This window comes from Procambarus clarkii, chromosome 70, assembly GCF_040958095.1.
Source record: "Procambarus clarkii isolate CNS0578487 chromosome 70, FALCON_Pclarkii_2.0, whole genome shotgun sequence".
NCBI lineage: Eukaryota > Metazoa > Arthropoda > Malacostraca > Decapoda > Cambaridae > Procambarus > Procambarus clarkii.
The window spans coordinates 17612449-17634213 of NC_091219.1; the positions used below are offsets into that span (position 1 = coordinate 17612449).

The window sequence follows — 21765 nt, forward strand, 5'->3', positions numbered from 1 at the left end:
CCGTCAGTATATACAGTATAGTATACTATATTGATTGATGAAGATGAAGCCACCGAAAAGGTGGCACGGGCATGAATAGCTCGTAAGTGGTGGCCCTTTTGAGCCATCACCAGTATCAATAGATGATACTGGAGATCTGTGGAGGTGCGACTGCACCCTGCATGATGGGAGATGTCTCCTGTCAGTATACTATATATACTCTGGTAGGCTATATAGTCGCTATGACTTATCTCTATCCCCTGATAATTCCCCCCTTCCTTTCCCTCGAGTTATAAATTCCTTTAATTCCATCCATAATAGGCCTACAGCTACATTTTCCAGATTTCTTTCCTATCATACATTCATATTCATTTCCCTACAAAATCCTCTTTTCTATACTTTTTCCACTGCTATATGTTCATTACATTGGTGTCTTCCTTCATACAGCTACAGTCCCATGATTTCCTGTCTGACCAGCATTACTTCTCCCATACAACCTCCCTGCCATACCCGCATTACTTCTCCCATACAACCTCCCTGCCATACCAGCATTACTTCCCCATACAACCTCCCAGCAATACCAGCATTACTTCCCCATACAACCTCCCTCTCATACCCGCATTACTTCTCCCATACAACCTCCCTGCCATACCAGCATTACTTCCCCATACAACCTCCCAGCATTACTTCCCCATACAACCTCCCTGCCATACCAGCATTACTTCCCCATACAACCTACCTGCCATACCAGCATTACTTCCCCATACAACCTCCCAGCAATACCAGCATTACTTCCCCCCATACAACCTCCCTGCCATACCAACATTACTTCCCCATACAACCTCCCTCTCATACCAGCATTACTTCCCCCATACAACCTCCCTGCCATACCAGCATTACTTCCCCCATACAACCTCCCTCTCATACCAGCATTACTTCCCCCAAACAACCTCCCTCTCATACCAGCATTACTTCCCCCATACAACCTCCCTCTCATACCAGCATTACTTCCCCCATACAACCTCCCTCTCATACCAGCATTACTTCCCCCATACAACCTCCCTCTCATACCAGCATTACTTCCCCCATACAACCTCCCTGCCATACCAGCATTACTCCCGCTATACAACTTGAAAGCCATAGACTGGGAAGCATATGAAGCTAAAACAGAAGATTTCTGGACCTGTAAATTTGTAGACCTCATCCTGGAAACATTCTTGTATCAACATGTTAAACAAGCTACGAGGATGAGGGAAGGGGACGTTCCCTCCTTGCTAGATTTGATATTTACCAGGAAGAAGGAAGAAACATTTGACATTCAGTACCTTCCTCCCTTGGGTAAAAGTGACCATGTCTTTTTGGGAATAAAGTATGCAATGCATTATAATCTGGAAGAAAATATGAAGGTTGATGCAATTGAAAAACCTGACTTTAGGAGAGGACATTATGGCAACCTTAAAAAAAATTTCAGTGGGTATAATTGAACAAACTTGTTGCTAGGCAAGGAAGTGAATGAGATGTATGTCAAATTTTGTGAAATATATGATAAAGGCACAAACAAATTTATACCAAAACAGAGAAGCAGAACTAGGAAACAGGATTGGTTCAACAGTAAGTGCGAGAGGGCCAGAGACCAAAAGACACAAAAATGGAATCAATACAGGAAGAGGCCAAACCCCCAAACATACCAGCGATACAAAGATGCGAGGAACAACTACACGGCAGTGAGGAGAGAGGCAGAAAGAAATTTTGAAAAAGGGATTGCAGACAAATGTAAAACAGAACCAGGTCTATTCTATAAATTCATTAACAACAAATTGCAGGTAAAGGATGATATACAGAGGTTGAAAATGGGAAATAGATTCACGGAAAATGAAAAGGAAATGTGTGAAACATTAAACGAAAAGTTCCAAAGTGTTTTTGTACAAAATGAAATCTTCAGGGAACCAGATACAATAAGAATTCCAGAGAACAACATAGAGCACATAGAGGTGTCTAGAGACGAAGTGGAAAAAATGCTCAAGGAGCTAAATAAAAACAAAGCAGTTGGTCCAGATGGAGTTTCACCATGGGTTCTGAGAGAATGTGCACCTGAGCTCAGCATTCCTCTTCAACTGATTTTTCAGGCATCCCTGTTTACAGGAGTTGTAGCTGATGTGTGGAAAAAGGCTAACATAGTTCCAATCTACAAAAGTGGAAGCAGGGAAGACCCCCTTATAGACCGGTATCATTGACAAGTGTAATAGTCAAAATATTGGAAAAAATAATTAAAACTAAATGGGTAGAACACCTGGAGAGAAATAATATAATATCAGACAGACAGTATGGTTTTCGATCTGGAAGATTCTGTGTATCGAATTTACTCAGTTTTTATGATCGAGCAACAGAGATATTACAGGAAAGAGATGGTTGGGTTGACTGCATCTATCTAGACCTAAAAAAGGCTTTCGACAGAGTTCCACATAAGAGGTTGTTCTGGAAACTGGAAAATATTGGAGGGGTGACAGGTAAGCTTCTAACATGGATGAAAAATTTTCTGACTGATAGAAAAATGAGGGCAGTGATCAGAGGCAATGTATCGGACTGGAGAAATGTCACAAGTGGAGTACCACAGGGTTCAGTTCTTGCACCAGTGATGTTTATTGTCTACATAAATGATCTACCAGTTGGTATACAGAATTATATGAACATGTTTGCTGATGATGCTAAGATAATAGGAAGGATAAGAAACTTAGATGATTGTCATGCCCTTCAAGATGACCTGGACGAAATAAGTTTATGAAGCACCACTTGGCAAATGGAATTTAATGTTAATAAATGCCATGTTATGGAATGTGGAATAGGAGAACATAGACCCCACAAAACCTATATATTATGTGAGACATCTTTAAAGAATTCTGATAAAGAAAGAGATCTAGGGGTGGTTCTAGATAGAAAACTATCACCTGAGGACCACATAAAGAATATTGTGCGAGGAGCCTATGCCACGCTTTCTAACTTCAGAATTGCTTTTAAATACATGGATGGCGATATACTAAAGAAATTGTTCACGACTTTTGTTAGGCCAAAGCTAGAATATGCAGCGGTTGTGTGGTGCCCATATCTTAAGAAGCACATCAACAAACTGGAAAAGGTGCAAAGACATGCTACTAAGTGGCTCCCAGAACTGAAGGGCAAGAGCTACGAGGAGAGGTTAGAGGCATTAAATATGCCAAAACTGGAAGACAGAAGAAAAAGAGGTGATATGATCACTACATACAAAATAGTAACAGGAATTGATAAAATTGATAGGGAAGATTTCCTGAGACCTGGAACTTTAAGAACAAGAGATCATACAGTAGATATAAACTAGCTAAACACAGATGCTGAAGAAATATAAGAAAATTCACTTTCGCAATCAGAGTGGTAGACGGTTAGAACAAGTTAGATGAGAAGGTGGTGGAGGCCAAGACCGTCAGTAGTTTCAAAGCATTATATGACAGAGTGCTGGGAAGACGGGACACCACGAGCGTAGCTTTCATCCTGTAACTACACTTAGGTAATTACAATAACCACAAATACTGTAATAATGCTCTATCCTTGGGAAAATGCAGAAAAATGGCTACAATTATACTTTGTCCTGAATTGTGATGCTGTGTACTGTATAGGGAGTGATTATATTCAAATTTCATCATAATCCATGAAGTAAAAGCTCAGTTAATGAAATGTATGAATCCATTCAGATTAAAATATCATTTTAAGAATAAGATTGTATAAGGTAATAAACCATAGCTGTCATTAATCCTTTTATCATCACATAAAAAAATAATACATACTGAAATAAATTATTAAATACATAAGAGCTCATCTTAGCATTTTAGATACCTCTGATTGGAACTACAGAATAAATCTGCATTATGTTCCATTTACACAATTTTTATTTTAATAACCTATTGTACATTCTTGTAAATGTTTAAATAAATAAATATTACTGTATATTAGCATTTTTAAGTTCTTATTCTTAACAACACTAGGTTGGTAAGTTATTAAATATAATTGAAAACTGAATTACACATCATCATTAAGTCGTGTACTAAAAAGAGAGTGACTGATTGATGAAGATTAAACCACCAAAAAGGTGGCACTGGCATGAACAGAAGACAGAATGTGCAGAAGAGAGAAAGGTACAAGCAAATATGCAGAGTAAAAGAGTGAGAAGAGAGGTGAGGGGCAGCTAAAAGAAAGGTAAGAACTTACCTTTATCTTCCCTGCTCCTTACATCTCTTTTCACTCTCTTACCTTGTATTTGCCTGTACTTTCCTCTTTTCTGGTGCATGACTTGATAACGGTCCAGGACGGACTGAAACGTCATCATTTCTTCCCTTTCTGATGTGTGGTTTGGTCATTATATCTTTAGCCATGTTATTGTGACTCATTGCCTCTGATACAACATCCATCACCTGTAATTTGCTTCATAAAAATCTAAGTTTGCTGGTAATTATCTCGGAATAAAATAAAAGAGTACAGAACAGTGCTATGAGCTTGGATAATGTATATTTGCACCTACCCAATTTTACGTTTTAACAATGAAGTTTGATTTTTAATTATTATTAAGAACCTTAGTATACAACAGTGTGTTTCTCTATTTTATGAGGGATTACAGAGCATAGGTCAAGAGTTAGATGCAAGTTTACATTTTATCAACAACTCACAGGATAATTGGTCCTATTGTAAAAGAAATAAAATACAAAATATGGAATGCAAGTCAAGTCCCTGCACTAACAAACTTTGCATAGAGTATAGGGGATATCTTCTAATATTTCTTTAGTTTTAAAAGGTAACAACTTGACATAATGTTGCTAGTCATTCATTTGAATGCTAACAAGCATTCCAGCTGTAGTGCATTACAAGAGATGGTTTATATTACAGGGGTAAAATATTATATTTCATAAGCCTCTTAATAACAGAATCAACCCTAGAACACATCTATGTTTGGACTAAACCACTAGAGTCGACCTGAATGTGTTAATTTCTTAATACTAAACATGATAATACAGTACTATATTCAGATTCCAACATATGCAATTTTTGCTTAAATATTTAGAGTAACAAGAATTGGAACTGTCTAATTTTTTTCATCTGTTGTGTTCTAATTTGGGCTGGGAATAGTGTGTATTTCTAACAAACCAAATAAAAAAGAAATGCCTTTTCGAAATTATCACAGTGGAGAATTCTGAAATATGTCTGTTTTCTGGCACAACTTGTAGAAAGATCCGTATTTAGTATCAAGTGATGCTCAAGAGAACCCCATCAGCTATGACATCACAACTAACTCCATCACAAAGAACCAACAAAGACCAAGGACCAAGGGAAATGAATGGGCCAAGGTTGAAGAAGTAATTATCATGCTGAGATTGACAACCATGATGAAAGTAAGATTTGAAGGAATCTCCATGGCACAAAAAGCCCTCAGCCAAGATATTCACTGCTACTACTGTAACAAACTGGCACAAAAATAGTGACAGGAATCAACAAATCTAATAGGGAAGAATTCTTGAGATCTGGAACAAGAGGTCATAGATTTATGCTAACTAAACAGAGCTGCCAAAGAAATACAAGAAAATTCACTTTCACAGAGTGATAGACAATTGGAACAAATGAGGTGGTGGTGGTGGAGGCCAAAACTGTCATTAGTTTCAAAGCATTATATGACAGTCATGGGAAGATGGGACACCATGCTTGTAACTCTAATCGTGAAACATCACTTAGGTAATTACACTTACATGTTTATGTACTTATACATACACACACAGTCACATGCACTATTATAACCTTCAGACACAGGCCTCCTCACATCAGTGACAAAAACCCATTGCACTACCCAGGAAAGTGGAAAATCTTGAAAGGAAACCCTCAAAAGAGGACATCAAAAGCCCAGAAAAGAAGCTAAACTCTGGTGGTTGAGGTTTGCTCTTGTTCTAGGAAAGGAGACTTTGAAAGAAAGCCAAAACAGCCCAAGATCAGCGGACATTTGAGGCAACCAGCATACACACAGTGCGGTGGTTAAGTGCAGTTGTCTCAAAACTGAATGGTCCAGGGTTCAATTCTGAAGCAAGGCGAGACATTTTGTGTCCATTATCTTACACCCGATACTTTAGATTTTTATGAACGAACCATCAGGTTATTTCAGGTTGGATTTAATTCTCCAGTGTCTACCTAGCACAAATATGGCCTCGCAGGGATGTTCAAAAGCTTTCCTATCGTACCAATGCAGAATGTTGACGTACTTTTAACTTTCACGATTCTGTACAAATGGTTCATGAAGGATCTTACTTATTAACATAGCAACCAAGTGAGATAGCTCTGAAGAATAAACCCAGGAAAAGTGGGCAACAATATACACAATGGACCATTAAATCTTCAAAATTTGCTTTGCAAACAAAAATGTCCCATTTGAAGTTATATTTTTTAAAGATGCTCAAGTAAGTAATTATCAAAAGAAGGCACCAAACCGGGAAGGCTATGTAGCACCATCAAATACGCAAAATAATCAGAGGGCGCTAAATATCACCAAGGATGCCAATACGAGAACAAAAACGCATAAGGCGAACGATATCAAAAGTATCCGAGTCACCAAGAATTCTATCGAGGGACAGGTGACCGCGAGGGGCGGTCGGAAAGCACGACACACGCTCGTCCTGGAAGTCAGGACATTCAAGAAGGACATGCACGACCATAAGAGGGACAACGCAACTAGGACAATAAGGAGCAGGGCGGTGCTCCATCAAGTGACCATGGGTTAAGCGAGTATGGCCAATACGCAACCTCGCTAGAGCTGTTTCCCACCGCCGGTTACGGTGGAAGGAGGACGGCCACGAGGAAACACAACATTTAAGAGTACGTAGCTTGTTACCAGTAACAGACAACCAAGAAGCCTGCCAACGGGTAAGGACTGAGGAATGGATAACCGGGTAAAAGTCGGAATACGGAATGCCTTTACGAGAGATGGGACAAGAGCGGACAGCTTCCTTAGCGGCAGCATCCGCACGCTCATTTAAAGACACGCCAATATGGCTGGGAACCCAACAAAACTCAACCGACTTAAATTTACTGTGAACGAGAAACAGCCAATGCTGGATCTCGACAACTACCGGATGAACTGGATTAAAGCACCCGAGAGCCATGAGGGCACTACGAGAGTCAACAACAACCACAAAGGAAGACTGACAACGAGAAAGCAGGAGACGAAGAGCATAGAGAATAGCATAAAGTTCCGCTGTAAAGATGCTAGTCTCCGGAGGCAAGCGACACATATAAGTGCGATCAGGAAAAACAACAGAGTAGCCAACACCGTCCGCTGACTTAGACCCATTGGTGAAGACAGAAACGGAGCGGGAGTGAGAAGAAAAGTGCTCGAGGAAAAGGCGTTTTAGAACTGTAGGAGGGGTAAAAGCTTTAGTGATACGAGTCAAGGATGTACAAAACCGCGGAAGAGGGACCCTCCACGGGGGCAAAGAAGGAACAACACGAGGAGAAACATCAGAAATACGAACGGAAAGAGAATCCTGCAGGCGAGATAACCGGACAGAAAGAGGGAGGTGGTGAAGAGGAACAGGAACCGCAGGAGGGGTAAAAGTTAAAGCACGACAGAGACGAGAGGAAGGATGTTGCAAGGACCGCGCAAGATAGCGAAGACAGTAGCGATCACGGCGGTCCTGGAGAGACAGGAAGCCAGTGTCAACATACAAGCTAAGGACGGGAGTCGAACGAAAGGCACCAGAACTGAGGCGCAACCCAGTATGGTGCAAAGCATCAAGACGGCGAAGAGTAGAAGGAGAAGCAGACGAGTAAGCAGGGCAACCATAATCGAGCTTAGACAGGACGAGAGAGGAATGTAAAGCAAGGAGAGTGCGCCTATCTGCCCCCCAAGAAGTATGGGACAAGACCCGAAGGAGGGTAAGGGACTTAGAGCACTCAACACGGAGGTAAGAGATATGGGGAGACCAAGACAAACGAGTGTCAAGGAATAACCCCAAAAGCTTCGCGGAATCTTTGTATTCAAGGGGATGACCATAAAGTGACAAAGAGGGACGAAGAACAACCCGTTTCCGCGTAAAAGTCATGGCACAAGTCTTAGAAGTAGAGAACTTGAAGCCATGACCTGTGGCCCAAGACGACACGGCATCAATCGCAAGTTGAAGCCGGCGTTGAAGGAGAGGCGAATCATCACCCTGACAACAAAGGGTAAGATCATCGACATAGAGAGCGGAGAAGACACCAGAAGGAAGAGAGGAAAGAAGACCATTGAGGGCAACCAGAAAAAGAGTAGTGCTCAGAACACTACCCTGGGGCACACCTTCGTATTGCTGAAAAGAGGGAGAGAGAGCGGTACCAAGGCGCACCCGAAAGGAACGACGAGAGAGGAAGCTGCGGAGAAAGAGAGGGAGATGACCACGAAGGCCAAAAGAATGAAGTTGAGATAGGATATGATAACGCCAAGTGGTGTCGTAAGCCTTTTCTAGGTCAAAAAGGACGGCAACAACGGAGGTCTTCGCAGCAAAAGCAGTACGTATATAGACCTCCAAGTTCACCAGGACATCTGTCGTGCTGCGGCACTTGCGGAAACCAAATTGAGAAGGGGAGAGGAGGTGATGGTGTTCCAGGAACCACATCAGACGAACGTTAACCATACGTTCAAAGAGTTTGCAGACACAACTTGTGAGAGCAATAGGGCGAAAGTCCTTAGGGGAAGTACCCAGAGACCCTGGTTTGCGAACAGGGAGGACAACGGCATCGAGCCAGTCCTCAGGGACTGACGACGACTCCCAGATCCGATTATACAGACTCAGTAAATACCGAGACGTGCTCGGAGGGAGATGGCGAAGCATCTCATAATGAATACCATCGGAGCCCGCCGCCGTAGAACCGCAGAGGGCCAGGGCAGAACGAAGTTCAGAGAGAGAGAAGGGATCATTATAGGGAAGCTGAAGATGAGTGCAGAAATCTAAAGGACGAGACTCAAGGACAGTTTTACGAAGAAGGAAAGATTGGGGAAGATGAAGACCAGAGCTAACAGAAGAAAAGTGGGAACCCAGTTCGGAAGCGACCTGCAACGGGTCCGCCACAAGAGTATCATGGAGGTGAAGGACCGGTGAAACATCGGGAACGAACTTACCCGCTATCTTGCGGATACGCTTCCAGATCTGGGCCAGAGGGGTTTCGGACGTAATTGTCGAGACATAAGATGCCCAACATTCACGTTTAGCCGTACGGATGGCCCTACGGGCCACCGCACTCGCTTTCCGAAAGAAAAGAAAAGAATCGGTCGTCTGCCTACGGCGGTGCTTCTTCCAGGCTGCACGCTTACAGCGGACAGCCCGAGCACAGTCCGCATTCCACCAGGGAACGCACTTCCGTGGACCCCGAGAGGAAGAGCGAGGAATAGAGCGGAGGGCAGCGTCGAAGACAGTGTCATGAAAAAGGAGGAGAGCGCGAGAGAGGGGCAGAAGGGAGAGGTCAGAGAGAGTAGCACTGAGGGAAAATAGGGTCCAGTCCGCCTTAGCAAACTGCCACCTAGGGAAAGAGAGGGAAGGGCGAAAAGAGAAAAAGGAAACAAGGATGGGGAAATGATCACTTCCATGGAGGTCATCAAGAACCTGCCATGTGAAATCTAAGTAAAGAGAAGAAGAGCAGAGAGAAAGATCAAGACAAGAAAGGGTGCGAGTTCGAGAGTCCAAATGAGTGGGCTCACCAGAATTCAGAAGAGACAGGGAAGAAGAGAGGAGAAACGGCTCAAGGAGGCGACCCCGGGTATTCGTCAGAACGTCACCCCAAAGAGAATGACGACAATTGAAGTCACCCAGCAGGAGCACAGGCTCCGGCAAGGAGTCTAGGAGGTGTTTCAAATCAGGAAGAGAGAGCGGGACACTCGGGGGGAGATAAATGGAACAAACTGTGTACCATTTCCCCACAAAGATACGAGCAGCAGAACAATGGAGAGGCGAAGGAAAAAGTAAAGGAACAAAGGGAACATCAGCCCGAATCAAGAGAGCAGAAGAATTAGAAGCCCCAGCAATGGCTGGGGGGGGGGGAGAGAAAGGAATAGCCACGAAAACGACCAGGACGAGCACCAAGCATCGGCTCCTGGAGACAGACACAAAGGGGCGAAAACCGCGAAACCAGAAGTTGGAGTTCGAGGAAATTGGCGTAATAACCTCGAACGTTCCATTGAAGAATGGACAACGACGAGAAGAGAAAGGACAAAAACAGAGAACAAGGAAGAAACAAAGGCGAAAGACCAACAGAGCACGTTAAAGAATATCAGGGTCGGGATCAGGGTCAGCAAAGTCAGGGTTAGGGGGCATGGGTAAACTGAGCAAAGACGGAGGGAAGGAAACGGGAGAACAGATCAGAGGTGGGCGGGCAGGGTCCGGAGGAGGAGGAGGAGGAGGAGGAGGAGGAGGAGGAGGAGGAGGAGGAGACAACGGAGAGGAGCAGTCAAGGACAGCAGCAGGAAGAGGGGGAGTAGAAAGAGAGGAGCGCACCCCAGCAAGAGCAGCAACCGAAAGGGAAGCAGGGGCCAAAGAAACCTCCATAGCAGGAACAGGGGGCGCAAGCACTGAAACGGGAGTGGAAGGAGCAACAGAGCCAGAAGGAGGAGCTGAGGAAGAAAGCGAAGCCTTCTTACCCGCCGGGGAAGAGGAAGGAGAGGAGCCAGGCTTACGCTTCTGACTTAAAGAGACCGGTGTCCCAGCAACTACGTACCGGGCAACGGATTCCAGTGTCTCAACAGGAGAAGCCGAACGAGAGCACACACGACGGCCGTTAGGAGAGCGATGGACATCCGCCCGCACCGACAGGCGGCGGGGAGAGCCGATAGATGGAGGAAGAGGATGGGAAGGAGGATCGGAGGGGGACGAGGAAGGAGACACAGAAGACACGACAGACCGGGTAGAAGGAAGGGGAACCCCAGACAGAGGACCAGGAGGAGGATCCTTCGAGAGAGAACCCAAAGGGACAGAGGAGGGGGCAGTGGGCGCATCAGGGTCCAAGGCCTGGAAACGGTTGTGAGTCTGAGGAAGGCGGGAAGGACGAGGAGAGGAAGAGCGCAACACTCGAGCATAAGAGATATTAGCATAAGGCGGGAGCCGGCGAACCTGGCGCCTCGCCTCAGGAAAAGATAAACGCTCCCGGTGCTTCAAGTTGAGGACGGCTGCCTCAAGCTTGTAATGGACACAAGCACGGGAGAAGGTAGGATGGGCCTCACCGCAGTTGAGGCAACGAGCCTGGGGAGAAGCGCACTCCGACTTAGAGTGACCTTCGCCACCACACAAAGGACAGAGAGAGACAGTCCCGGAGCAGCGGAGGGCACCATGCCCAAACCTCCAGCACTTGTTGCAGAGCCGAGGAGAAGGAATGTACTCCTGGACAGAGCACCTGGCACCAGCAAGAATGACAGAGGGTGGAAGGGTCCTACCATCAAAGGTAATCTTCACAACCCGGAGGGGTTGACGGCGACTACCACGAGGGGGACGAGTAAACGTGTCCACCTGGAGAATAGAATGGCCCTGGGCAGCGAGGATATGTCGAATATCGTCGTGGCAGTCGCGTAGGTCCCGAACACCGGTCGCAACATGGGGCGGGAGCAAAATAGTGCCAACACTGGCATTCAACTGAACGTTCTTCGAGACCCGAACGGGGGTCTCGCCAAGGCAGGATAAGGCAGCCAAGCGGGAAGCAGCATCCTGAGAAGGAGCAGCAACGACACGCGTACCGAGACGAGTGGGGTTAAAAGTAATGGAGGCATCCACGGAATCAATGAGATGTCGATGAAGGGAGAAATCGTCAGGAGGCGCAGAATCAAGAGGGAGGAGATCAAAATATTTGGCCCACGAAGCGGGACCAAACAAGGCTTGATAGGTAGCAGAACTGGAAGGAATCGAGCGAGGGCGGCCGTGACGAGAACGGCGGTGAGAACCCCCAGAGAGAGAGGGGTCAAAAGGCGCAGTAGTTACAACTAGAGAAGGAGCCGCGCCAGGGGACGAGGTAGTCACCACTGGGGGCTTGGGGCTCGACCCAACCACAGAGGAGGGAGGGGAGCCAGGGGAAGGAGTCAGAGAGGCCAAAGGAGGAGCAAGGTCGGGGCCCAATGCAGCGGAGGCTACAGAGCCCGGTCTTCCAATACGGACCGACTCGGGGGCTTGGTCGCCCACCCCACGAGCCTGAAAAGGTAAGCCAGAAGCAGCCGAAACAGGGGTTATCATCTTGACGAAATTACGAATTCACTCACGAATGTGCCCCCACACCCACCATGGAGCCACAATTAGAGGCAGGACACCCAACAAGAAGCTATCGCCGATCTTGTCGGGGCCTCCTAGGGGTGCGTCGTGAGTATACGCCCCACAAACGCCACCTTAAGAAACCGACAGTCCGTCGAGATCGGGTTCAGTGACGAAGTGGGGATTGACAATAAAAGGTTCCCCTCGCTCTCGACGTCGGGTACTGCAGTTCTACGGGTGCAAGAGTATGCCTCCTCAAGCACCCGGGCGTCAAAGTAGAAGAAGTCCAAGGGAAGAACCAGAACGAGCAAAAGGTCGGCAGGAAACGGCAAGCAGATAGGAGAAGAGGGGGGAGAAAAACGAAACAGAAGGAAAAGGAAAAGATGCCCAGCAGAATTGGAGAGGACGGCAGCAGGAGCACAAGGCTAGAAAAGGACAGAGGACTGTCCCAAGGAGCATCACACTCCGGCAGCCGCCCACTAAGCCCCCAGACGGCGACAACGAGCTGAGCGGGGAGGGGGTAAAGATGCTCAATTATTAATTTACTGGTATGTACCCTGAAGCATGCATCAAAATTGAAGTCAGGCAGATCAAATTGGCAAGGTCAAATACAAATAATTACCCACTTCCAACAAATGGTGAACCTGACATTTTTATCTACTGTATTATTATTCATAATTATAATAAATCTTTGTGCAATTATTTTGAATTTTCTTCAATATATTTTGTCTCATTTAATTTTCCACTTAATAAACAATTAATCCATTAAAAGAAGTTTCAAGAAGAGGTAAACTAATAAGAATAATGACCTGGTTAAAATGAAAACTTCTTATCCTGCTCATTTTGCAGGAAGCATATATCTGAAGACATTATCAATAAATTATTAATTATGCCTTTAAGAGGTTGTCAACGTCTTCACACAACACTGGCAGAAAGTTATGCAAGTGCACCTCATTATAAAGATATTTATGCTACAACAGGTAAATGTAAATAAATTATATAAAGCATAACTGGTTCACTAGTTAAATAATAAAAATAATTACCCGTAGTTTAAAACTTTAAATACATACCGGTAATTCATAAATAAATTATAATCTAGATATAACTAATACTGTATTGCTTATCATAGGGTAAACTTCTTGTATTTTTAATATAAAACACTGTTAATGGGTTATGTTTGACATCCATCATGCACTGTATACACAGAAACATAGATGACAGTAAATTTTAAGTACTGTGTCACTATACTGTTTACTCATCATAAAACAAGTAACTATCACAGAACACTAATGCTACATTCTTGTTTCTTAATGTCCCCCACATACCCATTTTAAGTTACTTTCACTGTTAACATTCTTGGTTTCTCTTACAGAACGGTGCTGGCACTGACAAGCATATGCTCGAATCCCACGCTGAGAATCCAGACGAGCTCTCAAGCGACTGATGTCGGGGTAATTATTACGGAGAAAGAGATAATCTGTTTTCTCGGCCCAGGCAAATCCATCAATCAATATTACAAAGGAGTCGCACAAAACACACCGAAGCTTATCACATGCTCTGGAATGAAGAATTACATTACTGTGCATAAGTTGGTTTACTGCATATAAATAAATAATGATAACAAAAACAAAAAACAATTGTAGGGGCACTAAATGCACAGCAGCACATATAGCAGAGTATATTATATTCATGCAGTTAATATGATATTACTCTAAGTTTAAACAGTAATTTTTTAACAATGTGATGATTTATTTCACATATTATAGATGATGCTTCAATAATCCCTTAAAAATTAGGAAGTATCTGTATCTGAGAACCATACATACACGCACGCACGCACGTGCGTGCGTGCGTGTGTGTGCGTGTGTGTGTGTGTGTGTGAAAACTACAAGGTATCCCTACTTGTAATACCAAATAATGCACATAATAACTCCATTCTTTTGCATCATGGATATCATGGTAATAAATTCAAATACGAGTTAAAACTGACCTGAGAGTGGCACCTGTTGACATTCCTTTTGGGCAAGTTGTCCCACTGAGGATGGGTGTACTACACTTTCTACTCCCTCCTGACTTTGAGCTGGCAATGTCTGAAATGTTGCCTGAGTCTATTGGTTGTGGCGGTGGCTCAAACTCATCAAGCAGATCTTTCAGGTCATCTGACTTGACACTTTCACTGTAAAAAAAAACCAGCTTTGAATGTAATGAAATGCCTCTTTCTGATGGATTTTTGGTGGTTCCTTAGTACTGTACATGCTACCTGGCAAGCTCCACCCATTTCAATCCATGCTAGGCCCTTGTGAATCATATATATAAGCCCACTGAGGACCAGAGGCCAAAACCTGGCTCTCCTCCTAAAAGGTGAAAGGAACAGGTGTTCGTAAATCACCCTAACCAAGAAAAGGCCACTAGAAATAGGCATTTCAAAACAAAATACAATAACATAAAGAAACAACAGAAAACAGAACAGCAAATACCCAAGATTCATAAACCACTCAGTGGTGAAGCTATTCTTACTTTAGTTACACCTGAACACCACCAGGAAGCTGCGGACCTTCCTTTTTACACCACCACACTTAAGCTTTCAGTCATATAGCCTGGAAAACAGAAAACCAAAGCCTCAAAATGAGAAAAGGATGGCCCCAAGGAGCTACCAAGGACCCTCCAGAAAGTGGCAGTTCATTACATTCACTGCTAGTTTTCTGGGAAGACTCTTAATGGTGGCTCCTCGGTGATATGCTACCTTGGAGAAAACAAAAGGGGGTACTCACCAAGGGTGGAAGAGTTCCACAGAAAATAACCCCCAGGAAGGGAAGCTAGTGATGAATTAACCATCCCAAAGCCATAGAAGCCCAGTGTAACAAACTAAGCTTGTTGTGGAGGATCATTTATCATAGATTCTCAGTCATAGTTATTACATTGGTCCATGGGGTTTTGGAAAGTTGCAGTCAGACGAGAGTTCCTACCTGAGTAGCCAGAAAAAGTCATATCCAAAGGGATTAAAGGGATTAACACGTTTAGAATACAAGATGGCCGTCTCCTTTGTTTTAATGCAACAAGTAATTAATATGTCAGCTATCACAGCAATTACAGTAATAACTAATCTGGTTTAAAAATGTATGTTACGTTACATGTATGTAAAGTCAAGATCAGGGTCCATATACTTGCACAAAGAAAGTAACGTCAGTAGGGAGGGGTACTAGTTCGTCGAGCAGCGTACTCGACCCGACCTGGGTCAAGGGGGTCACCAGAACCCTCCATATTCATTAATTCACAAAGTACAAAATTCAGTTCACTTCACAAAGTACGATTTTCTAGATTAATACCCACAAAGAACTCATTCATAGCACTAATTGTAATTTTCCAAGATGTCTAATTTAATTACCACCAGCTTTAATAATACTGTATACGATTCACGGGGACCTAGCGTGGGTTGAATTGGGTGGAGATTGCAAGGTAGCAAGCACCAATAGCCACAATTACGAGCCCTCCTGACAACTGTTAAATGTTATGATTATTTCATCCATATGAATTTAAGTTTATATCACTAGAAGTGCCCTAACACACTCTTATTTTTCTTAGTTTATGTTTTGGGCTGGAAAAATATTAAATTATGGTAGAATATGCTCTATAAGAAACAACCAAACAACAGTTCCAAAAAATTATTCTATTTTCATAGAATTCTCAGCTATGGTAAAAGATTAATGCACATGTAAGTATTTAATATTGATTTTTCCCCTCCTCCATAGCTTAATTTCAGACAAAAACGAAATACTGTAGTCACAAATAACTGGTAACGCTAGTGTTCATCGCTCCTCCTTTTATGTAAATGTATTACATTTACAATTTACAAAAATTCCTAGCTCAGTTTCCTCTGCCCATTAATCATGACTGCAACTTAAGTCAAATAAACTTACCAAATTTTATCTTTTTTTCTTAACTTAGAATTTGTGAAACTTTCTTCCACCTCATCCAGTAGGTCATCAATGTCATCTGCCATAGTTACCTGTTAAAGTAATTATTATCTGTTTAATTATTCATATAATTGTAACTACCCGATATATTAATATGATTATAAAACTGTCTGTACTTTGTTGGTAAATAAAGATGTAGAATGTTATAATCTAATCAAACTGTATATATTAACATACTATAATACCACGAGCACTATGTTGTTACATTGACGGCATTATGTAGACAAAAGTTGAGTAGTTTTGACATTTCGACATGTACATGATGTCTTGCCTGTAAAAGCTTTACTAAATCTAACAGATACACACATGATTAGTGTAATAGGGAAAGGTTAAACCTCATGTCCCTGGAAGACAGAAGAGTAAGTGGAGACATAACCACCTACAAAATTCTCAGGGAAATTGACAGGGTGGACAAATAAACTCGTTAGCATGGGTGGAACACTAACAAGTGGATACAGTTGGAAACTTAGTACCCAAATGAGCCACAGAGACATTAGAAAGAATTTTCATAGTGTTAGAGTAGTTAACAAATGGAATGCATTAAGCATTCATGTGGTGGAGGCAGACTCCATACACAGTTTCAGATGTAGATTTGATAAGAGCCCAATAGGCTCTAGAATCTGTACACCAGTTGATTGGCAGTTGAGGCAGGACCAAAGAGCCAAGGCTCAACCCCTGCAAGCATAACTAGGTGAGTACCATCAAACAGAACAGAGAAGGAAAATTCAAGACTACTAACCCTCTTGCTAAATTAATGGTTCATAAATATAAATTGCAAAATATAATTCCTTATGTCTCTCACCTTTGCTTAAGTGACCCCACTTCCATTCTCATGTTTTCCCCCAGTTTATCTATTAGATTTGATAAAAGACCTTACAGACAAAATGGTATCTATAACACCCTAGGGAATAACCGAGTTCCGCACCTAATACCTGATCATAGACAGGAAAGTACCTCTACACTCTGAAGGTTCCAAGCCAATGGCCAGGCGATGGTTGAACTTTCTGCACTGCCAATGTGGAAGGGGCGACCCCCAGTGAAGTCCAAGCTAAACCACAGCTAAGTGCAACCCGGACTCCAAAACCCTTAGATTTTCCAGAGAACAGAGCAAGGGGTGGGAGGGGATTAAAGACGACCAGTGTACCATGCCAGATGGAAAGAGAAAGGTGAACATAGAACCAAGAGCAGTCCCCGTGGCGCAGTGATAAAACACTCGCCCAGCGCTTCGCACGCTCTTTGGGCCGAGTTTGTATCCTGGCTTGGGAGGATTGACAGGATGTCAATCCTTAACTGTATCCTCTGTTTACCCAGCAGTGAATGGGTACCTGGTTTTTAAACGATTTGGTGGGTCGTATTCCAGGGAAAATTAGAATCAAGGACCTGCCCGAGGTGCAATGCGTGCTAGTGGCTTTACAAGAATGCAAGAACTCTTGTCTGTAATCCCCGTGGCATAGTGGTCACAGTCCCCGTGGCATAGTGTTAAGACAGTCGCCTGGTGTTTCGCGAGCGCTTTGTCCTGGGTTCATATCCTGGCCAGGAGGGACTTACTGGGCGTCAATCCTTATCTGTAGTCTCTATTTACCCGAGAGTTAAATGGGTACTTGGTTGTTAAATGATTCGGCAGATCGTTTAACCGTTTAAGATCATTCATAGTGAGACAATGTGATGTCTCACTACAGACAAGTGTTAAAACGTAGGGAAAAACAAGCGTCTATAGACAGCTTCTTAGTAAGACAAGCAAGGAATGAGCCACATCCAGGTCCTAGTGGTATGCCTGCAAAATGTACGAGAGAGATGTCATCACTGCCTCAAGGTAAGGTAACTGCTGTTATAATGGAAGGGGACTCTCCTTAGTGGGGTGTAGCGGGTGGGCCAATGGGTGTTTGCTCCTGGGTATCGCATGGCCTGCTTTTGGCTGCGGGTGGGCCGCGCTTCGGTTTGGGATATTATATGCATAGAGTCCTGTAGGGAATTCTATTGTGAACACGTTGATATCAAAATGAAAGACCTAGGACGAGAATTGAGGTGACCAAAGTGAAAAGAGTATTCACATTTCATTGCTCTTGCACGCTCAAGGGTAACGCGCGCCGCCAATTTCTTGGTTTGGTGCAGGTGGTACGCCGGGCCTTTGGACTTTATATGCATATATCGTGTAGGGAATTCTATTGCGAACACATTGATACCAAAATGAAAAACCTAGGACAAGAATTGAGGTGACCAAAGTGAAAAAGAGTATACACATTTCAGTATTACCGCGCACTCGCTTGGAATGCCAGGCCCACCTTGGGGTGGTCTGGCGCTCGCCACGGGTGTATATTATTTTCTGTTCTAAGCACTAAGAAATATTATACACATTTACCAGTAACCAGAGAAGTTTCTCTATTTTGGAGAGGTGTGTTTGTGTAAGCAAGGCAGGCTGTAGCGTGGTGTGGCGGCGGCGAGTTGCTGCTGGTGCTGGGGCCTCCACGACCCTCTGTGCCACCCTTAGGAATGTCAACAAACACGCCCAACTTGGAATGTAATATTGCCCAATTTGAGATTGATTGATTGATGATGATTAAGCCACCCGAAAGGTGGCCCGGGCATGAATAGCCTGTAAGTGGTGACCTTTTGGAGCCATTACCAGTATCAATAGCTGATACTGGAGATCTGTGGAGGTGTGACTGCACCCTTCGGAGAGGTCGTGATCTCTCTACTTTGAGATAAGTATTCTAGCTATATAGTTTCCTTCAAATACTTCTCTGAAAATATTTTAACAATAAACTAATCTTTATATTAGGTGTGGATAAAAACTTCGTTAAATTATTTATGACTTGTGTTATTTGAATGGATCTAGTTTACTAAAAGAATTTTGGGGTAGAGTTCCTGAAAATAACTATTGTAAGTAGATTATATACAATATTAATTATAGTGTAGCGAGTATATTATGTAAATAATATACTCGCAAACTCTCATTAGCACTAATGACAAAACTCATACCTCTTCCCTAATGACAGTTAACATTCCTTCCAACCTATTGGAGGACGATGAGGTGAGGCGTGGTCCGATTATATAAGCAATCGAGAAGCAATTTACGGCCTTACGGGCTATTCATGCCCGTGCCACCTCTTGGGTGGCTTAATCTTTATCAATCAATTTACGGTCCTCTTACGGGGTATTCATGCCCGTGCCACCTCTTGGGTGGCTTAATCTTCATCAATCAATCAATCAATCAATTTACGGCCACTCACGGGAGACATCTTCCATCACTCAGGGTGCAGTCGCACCTCCACAGATCTCCAGTATCAGCTCTTGATACTGGTAATGGCCCAAAAGGGCCACCACTTACGGGTTATTCATGCCCGTGCCACCTTTTGGGTTGCTTAATCTTCATCAATCAATCAATCAATTTACGGCCAGGCTAACCATAGCCCGTGCTTCTTGCCCCGCTCCTGTGCCAGGTAAGTTACGGGCTCACCATAGCCCGTGCTACTTGGAACTTGTTCCGAGTAGCTGAATCTATAACAATTTACGGCGTCAACCAATTGAATGGGTGGACACCTATCAGTATCTAGGAATAATCCTGGACACACATGAATTTTAATGCTGAGGTCACTTACTTGAGTGAGTGAACTGCGGCCCGGACGGCAATCCTCAGGTTGCTAACCTCCCTCTCTGGAGGAGCAACTGCAAGACTTGAAACTCTTAGACTGGAGACGGGTTTGCCCTCTCTACAAGAAAGAATATCACAAAGGACACCTACAATTATCAGTAAGATAATTATTTCTTCTGATCCAATCCCAGTACGGCAGGCCTTGGTGGTTGGACTAGGCCAAAACAATGGAAACTCTTAGGCTGCAAGAGCAGGAAAAGTCCTAAACAGACTACATTTAAAAAGCATGATTCTTGATAGTGAGGGTGATCATCCACACCCAAATTACACTCCTTCCGCACCGTGGGAAGAGCCTACTTTCAAAATAGTAATAGAAAGTCTCCCAATGAAAAAGGCTGCCTATGGTCCAACAATCCTAAAGCGCATAATAGAAGAGCAAATGTATAGCATAGCAGGAGCCACCCACATCTTCACAGACGGATCGGTGGACACAGAATATGAGAGTGCTGGCGCTGCTCTTTGCACGGCCAGCGTACAGGCATACTGGAGACTGAGAGGACTAGTATCATCAACCCAAACTGAGCTGTTTGCCATACAACAAGCATTCGCATATGTGATTGCACAAAACACTCAAAATGCAATCATACACACAGACTCAAAAGCTGCCCTTCAAATACTAGGACAAAAAACAGTGTTAAGATAACGTGGAAATAACTACCACCATTTTGTATCTTGGAGCAGTCGCTAAAGGCAAAGGACTCAACATAACCTTAAACTGGATCCCATCCCATGTTGGAATCCCATTAAATGAGAAAGCTGATGAAATTGCTAAATTGGCAACTCGTCATCCAGTGATACGTAAAACAATTCAACCCAGCCTAGAGAACATAAAAAACATCACCAAAAAACTCTCGCATCTCAACAAAGCCTACCTGCACCAGAGAATAGCTGAAGGTTCAGCCATCTGCAACATGGTATCTTCAGGCAACCAAATTAGAAAGGTTAAATATCCCAAAAGGAATCCACAGGGAAATAGCAGTTAGGTTATATAGACTACGTCTAGGTTACAGATGCAACTGGGAGATTGGTGAACCCCGACAGAGAGAGTGCATCTTCTGCCAAACAGTCACAGAAAAGCCATTACCTGTACTTCACTATCTTCTGGAATGTGAAGCAACCAACGACTTCAGAAGAGCTTTAAGAGTTCCCGAATCTTGCAGTGGCCACCCTGAAGCCATCAACACAGCCACTCTCCTGGTCAAAAAGATGTCCAGCAGCTGGATACCCTCATAAAGACTGTCAAGCAGTATCCTCTCCCGCGATACCAGCCTGACGATTAAATGCGACCTCAGAACACTGAATAGATTTACTGGACAAAAAATTGTACCACTTACGAGCTATTCATGCCCATGCCACCTCTTGGGTGGCTTAATCTTTATCAATCAATTTACGGGGCACACCGGCCCCTCTCCCGTGCCAGGTAAGTCCACTAAATCGAGAGCTGGGGTTGTTGCTGTTGCGAACTCGTTGGAACCAGTGGTTAGAGGTATTTGTTTGGGTTTAAACTGTTAGTAGATAGTGGTATGGGAATTGATAGGGCGGAAGGAAGTAATAAATTATCTGTTTGTTGGAGAAACAAATTGGCAAAATGATTAGGGAAAGAGAAGGGCCTCAAAATAACAATTCACTTAGGGTATATTACACTAACAGTAGAAGTCTAAGAAACAAAATAAACGAGTTAAATGCTCTTGTCTGTACAGAAAAAATAGATATTATTGCACTTACCGAAATGTGGATGAATGTAGAAAATAGAGAACTATTAGCTGAATATCAAATAAATGGATTTAAACTATTTCACACAGATAGCAATGCAATTAGGACAATAAGGAAGCAGGGCGGCGCTCCATCAAGTGACCATGAGTTAAGCGAGTATGGCCAATGCACAACCTCGCCAGAGCCGTTT

The 21765-nt window shown here is 43.6% G+C and overlaps 1 protein-coding gene across 1 annotated transcript; it reads right to left on the reverse strand.

Annotated features, from left to right (window-relative positions):
* Window positions 1-12757: 12757 nt before the first annotated feature.
* On the reverse strand, window positions 12758-18903 carry LOC123775288 (cilia- and flagella-associated protein 418). Its single transcript, XM_045770306.2, has 4 exons — window positions 18570-18903; window positions 16154-16242; window positions 14227-14412; window positions 12758-13793 (listed from the first exon to the last, which is right to left on the reverse strand). Exons 2-4 carry the CDS (start codon window positions 16234-16236, stop codon window positions 13544-13546), a joined length of 519 nt encoding a protein of 172 aa, XP_045626262.1. The 5' UTR covers window positions 16237-16242; window positions 18570-18903; the 3' UTR covers window positions 12758-13543.
* Between the last annotated feature and the right edge of the window lie 2862 nt (window positions 18904-21765).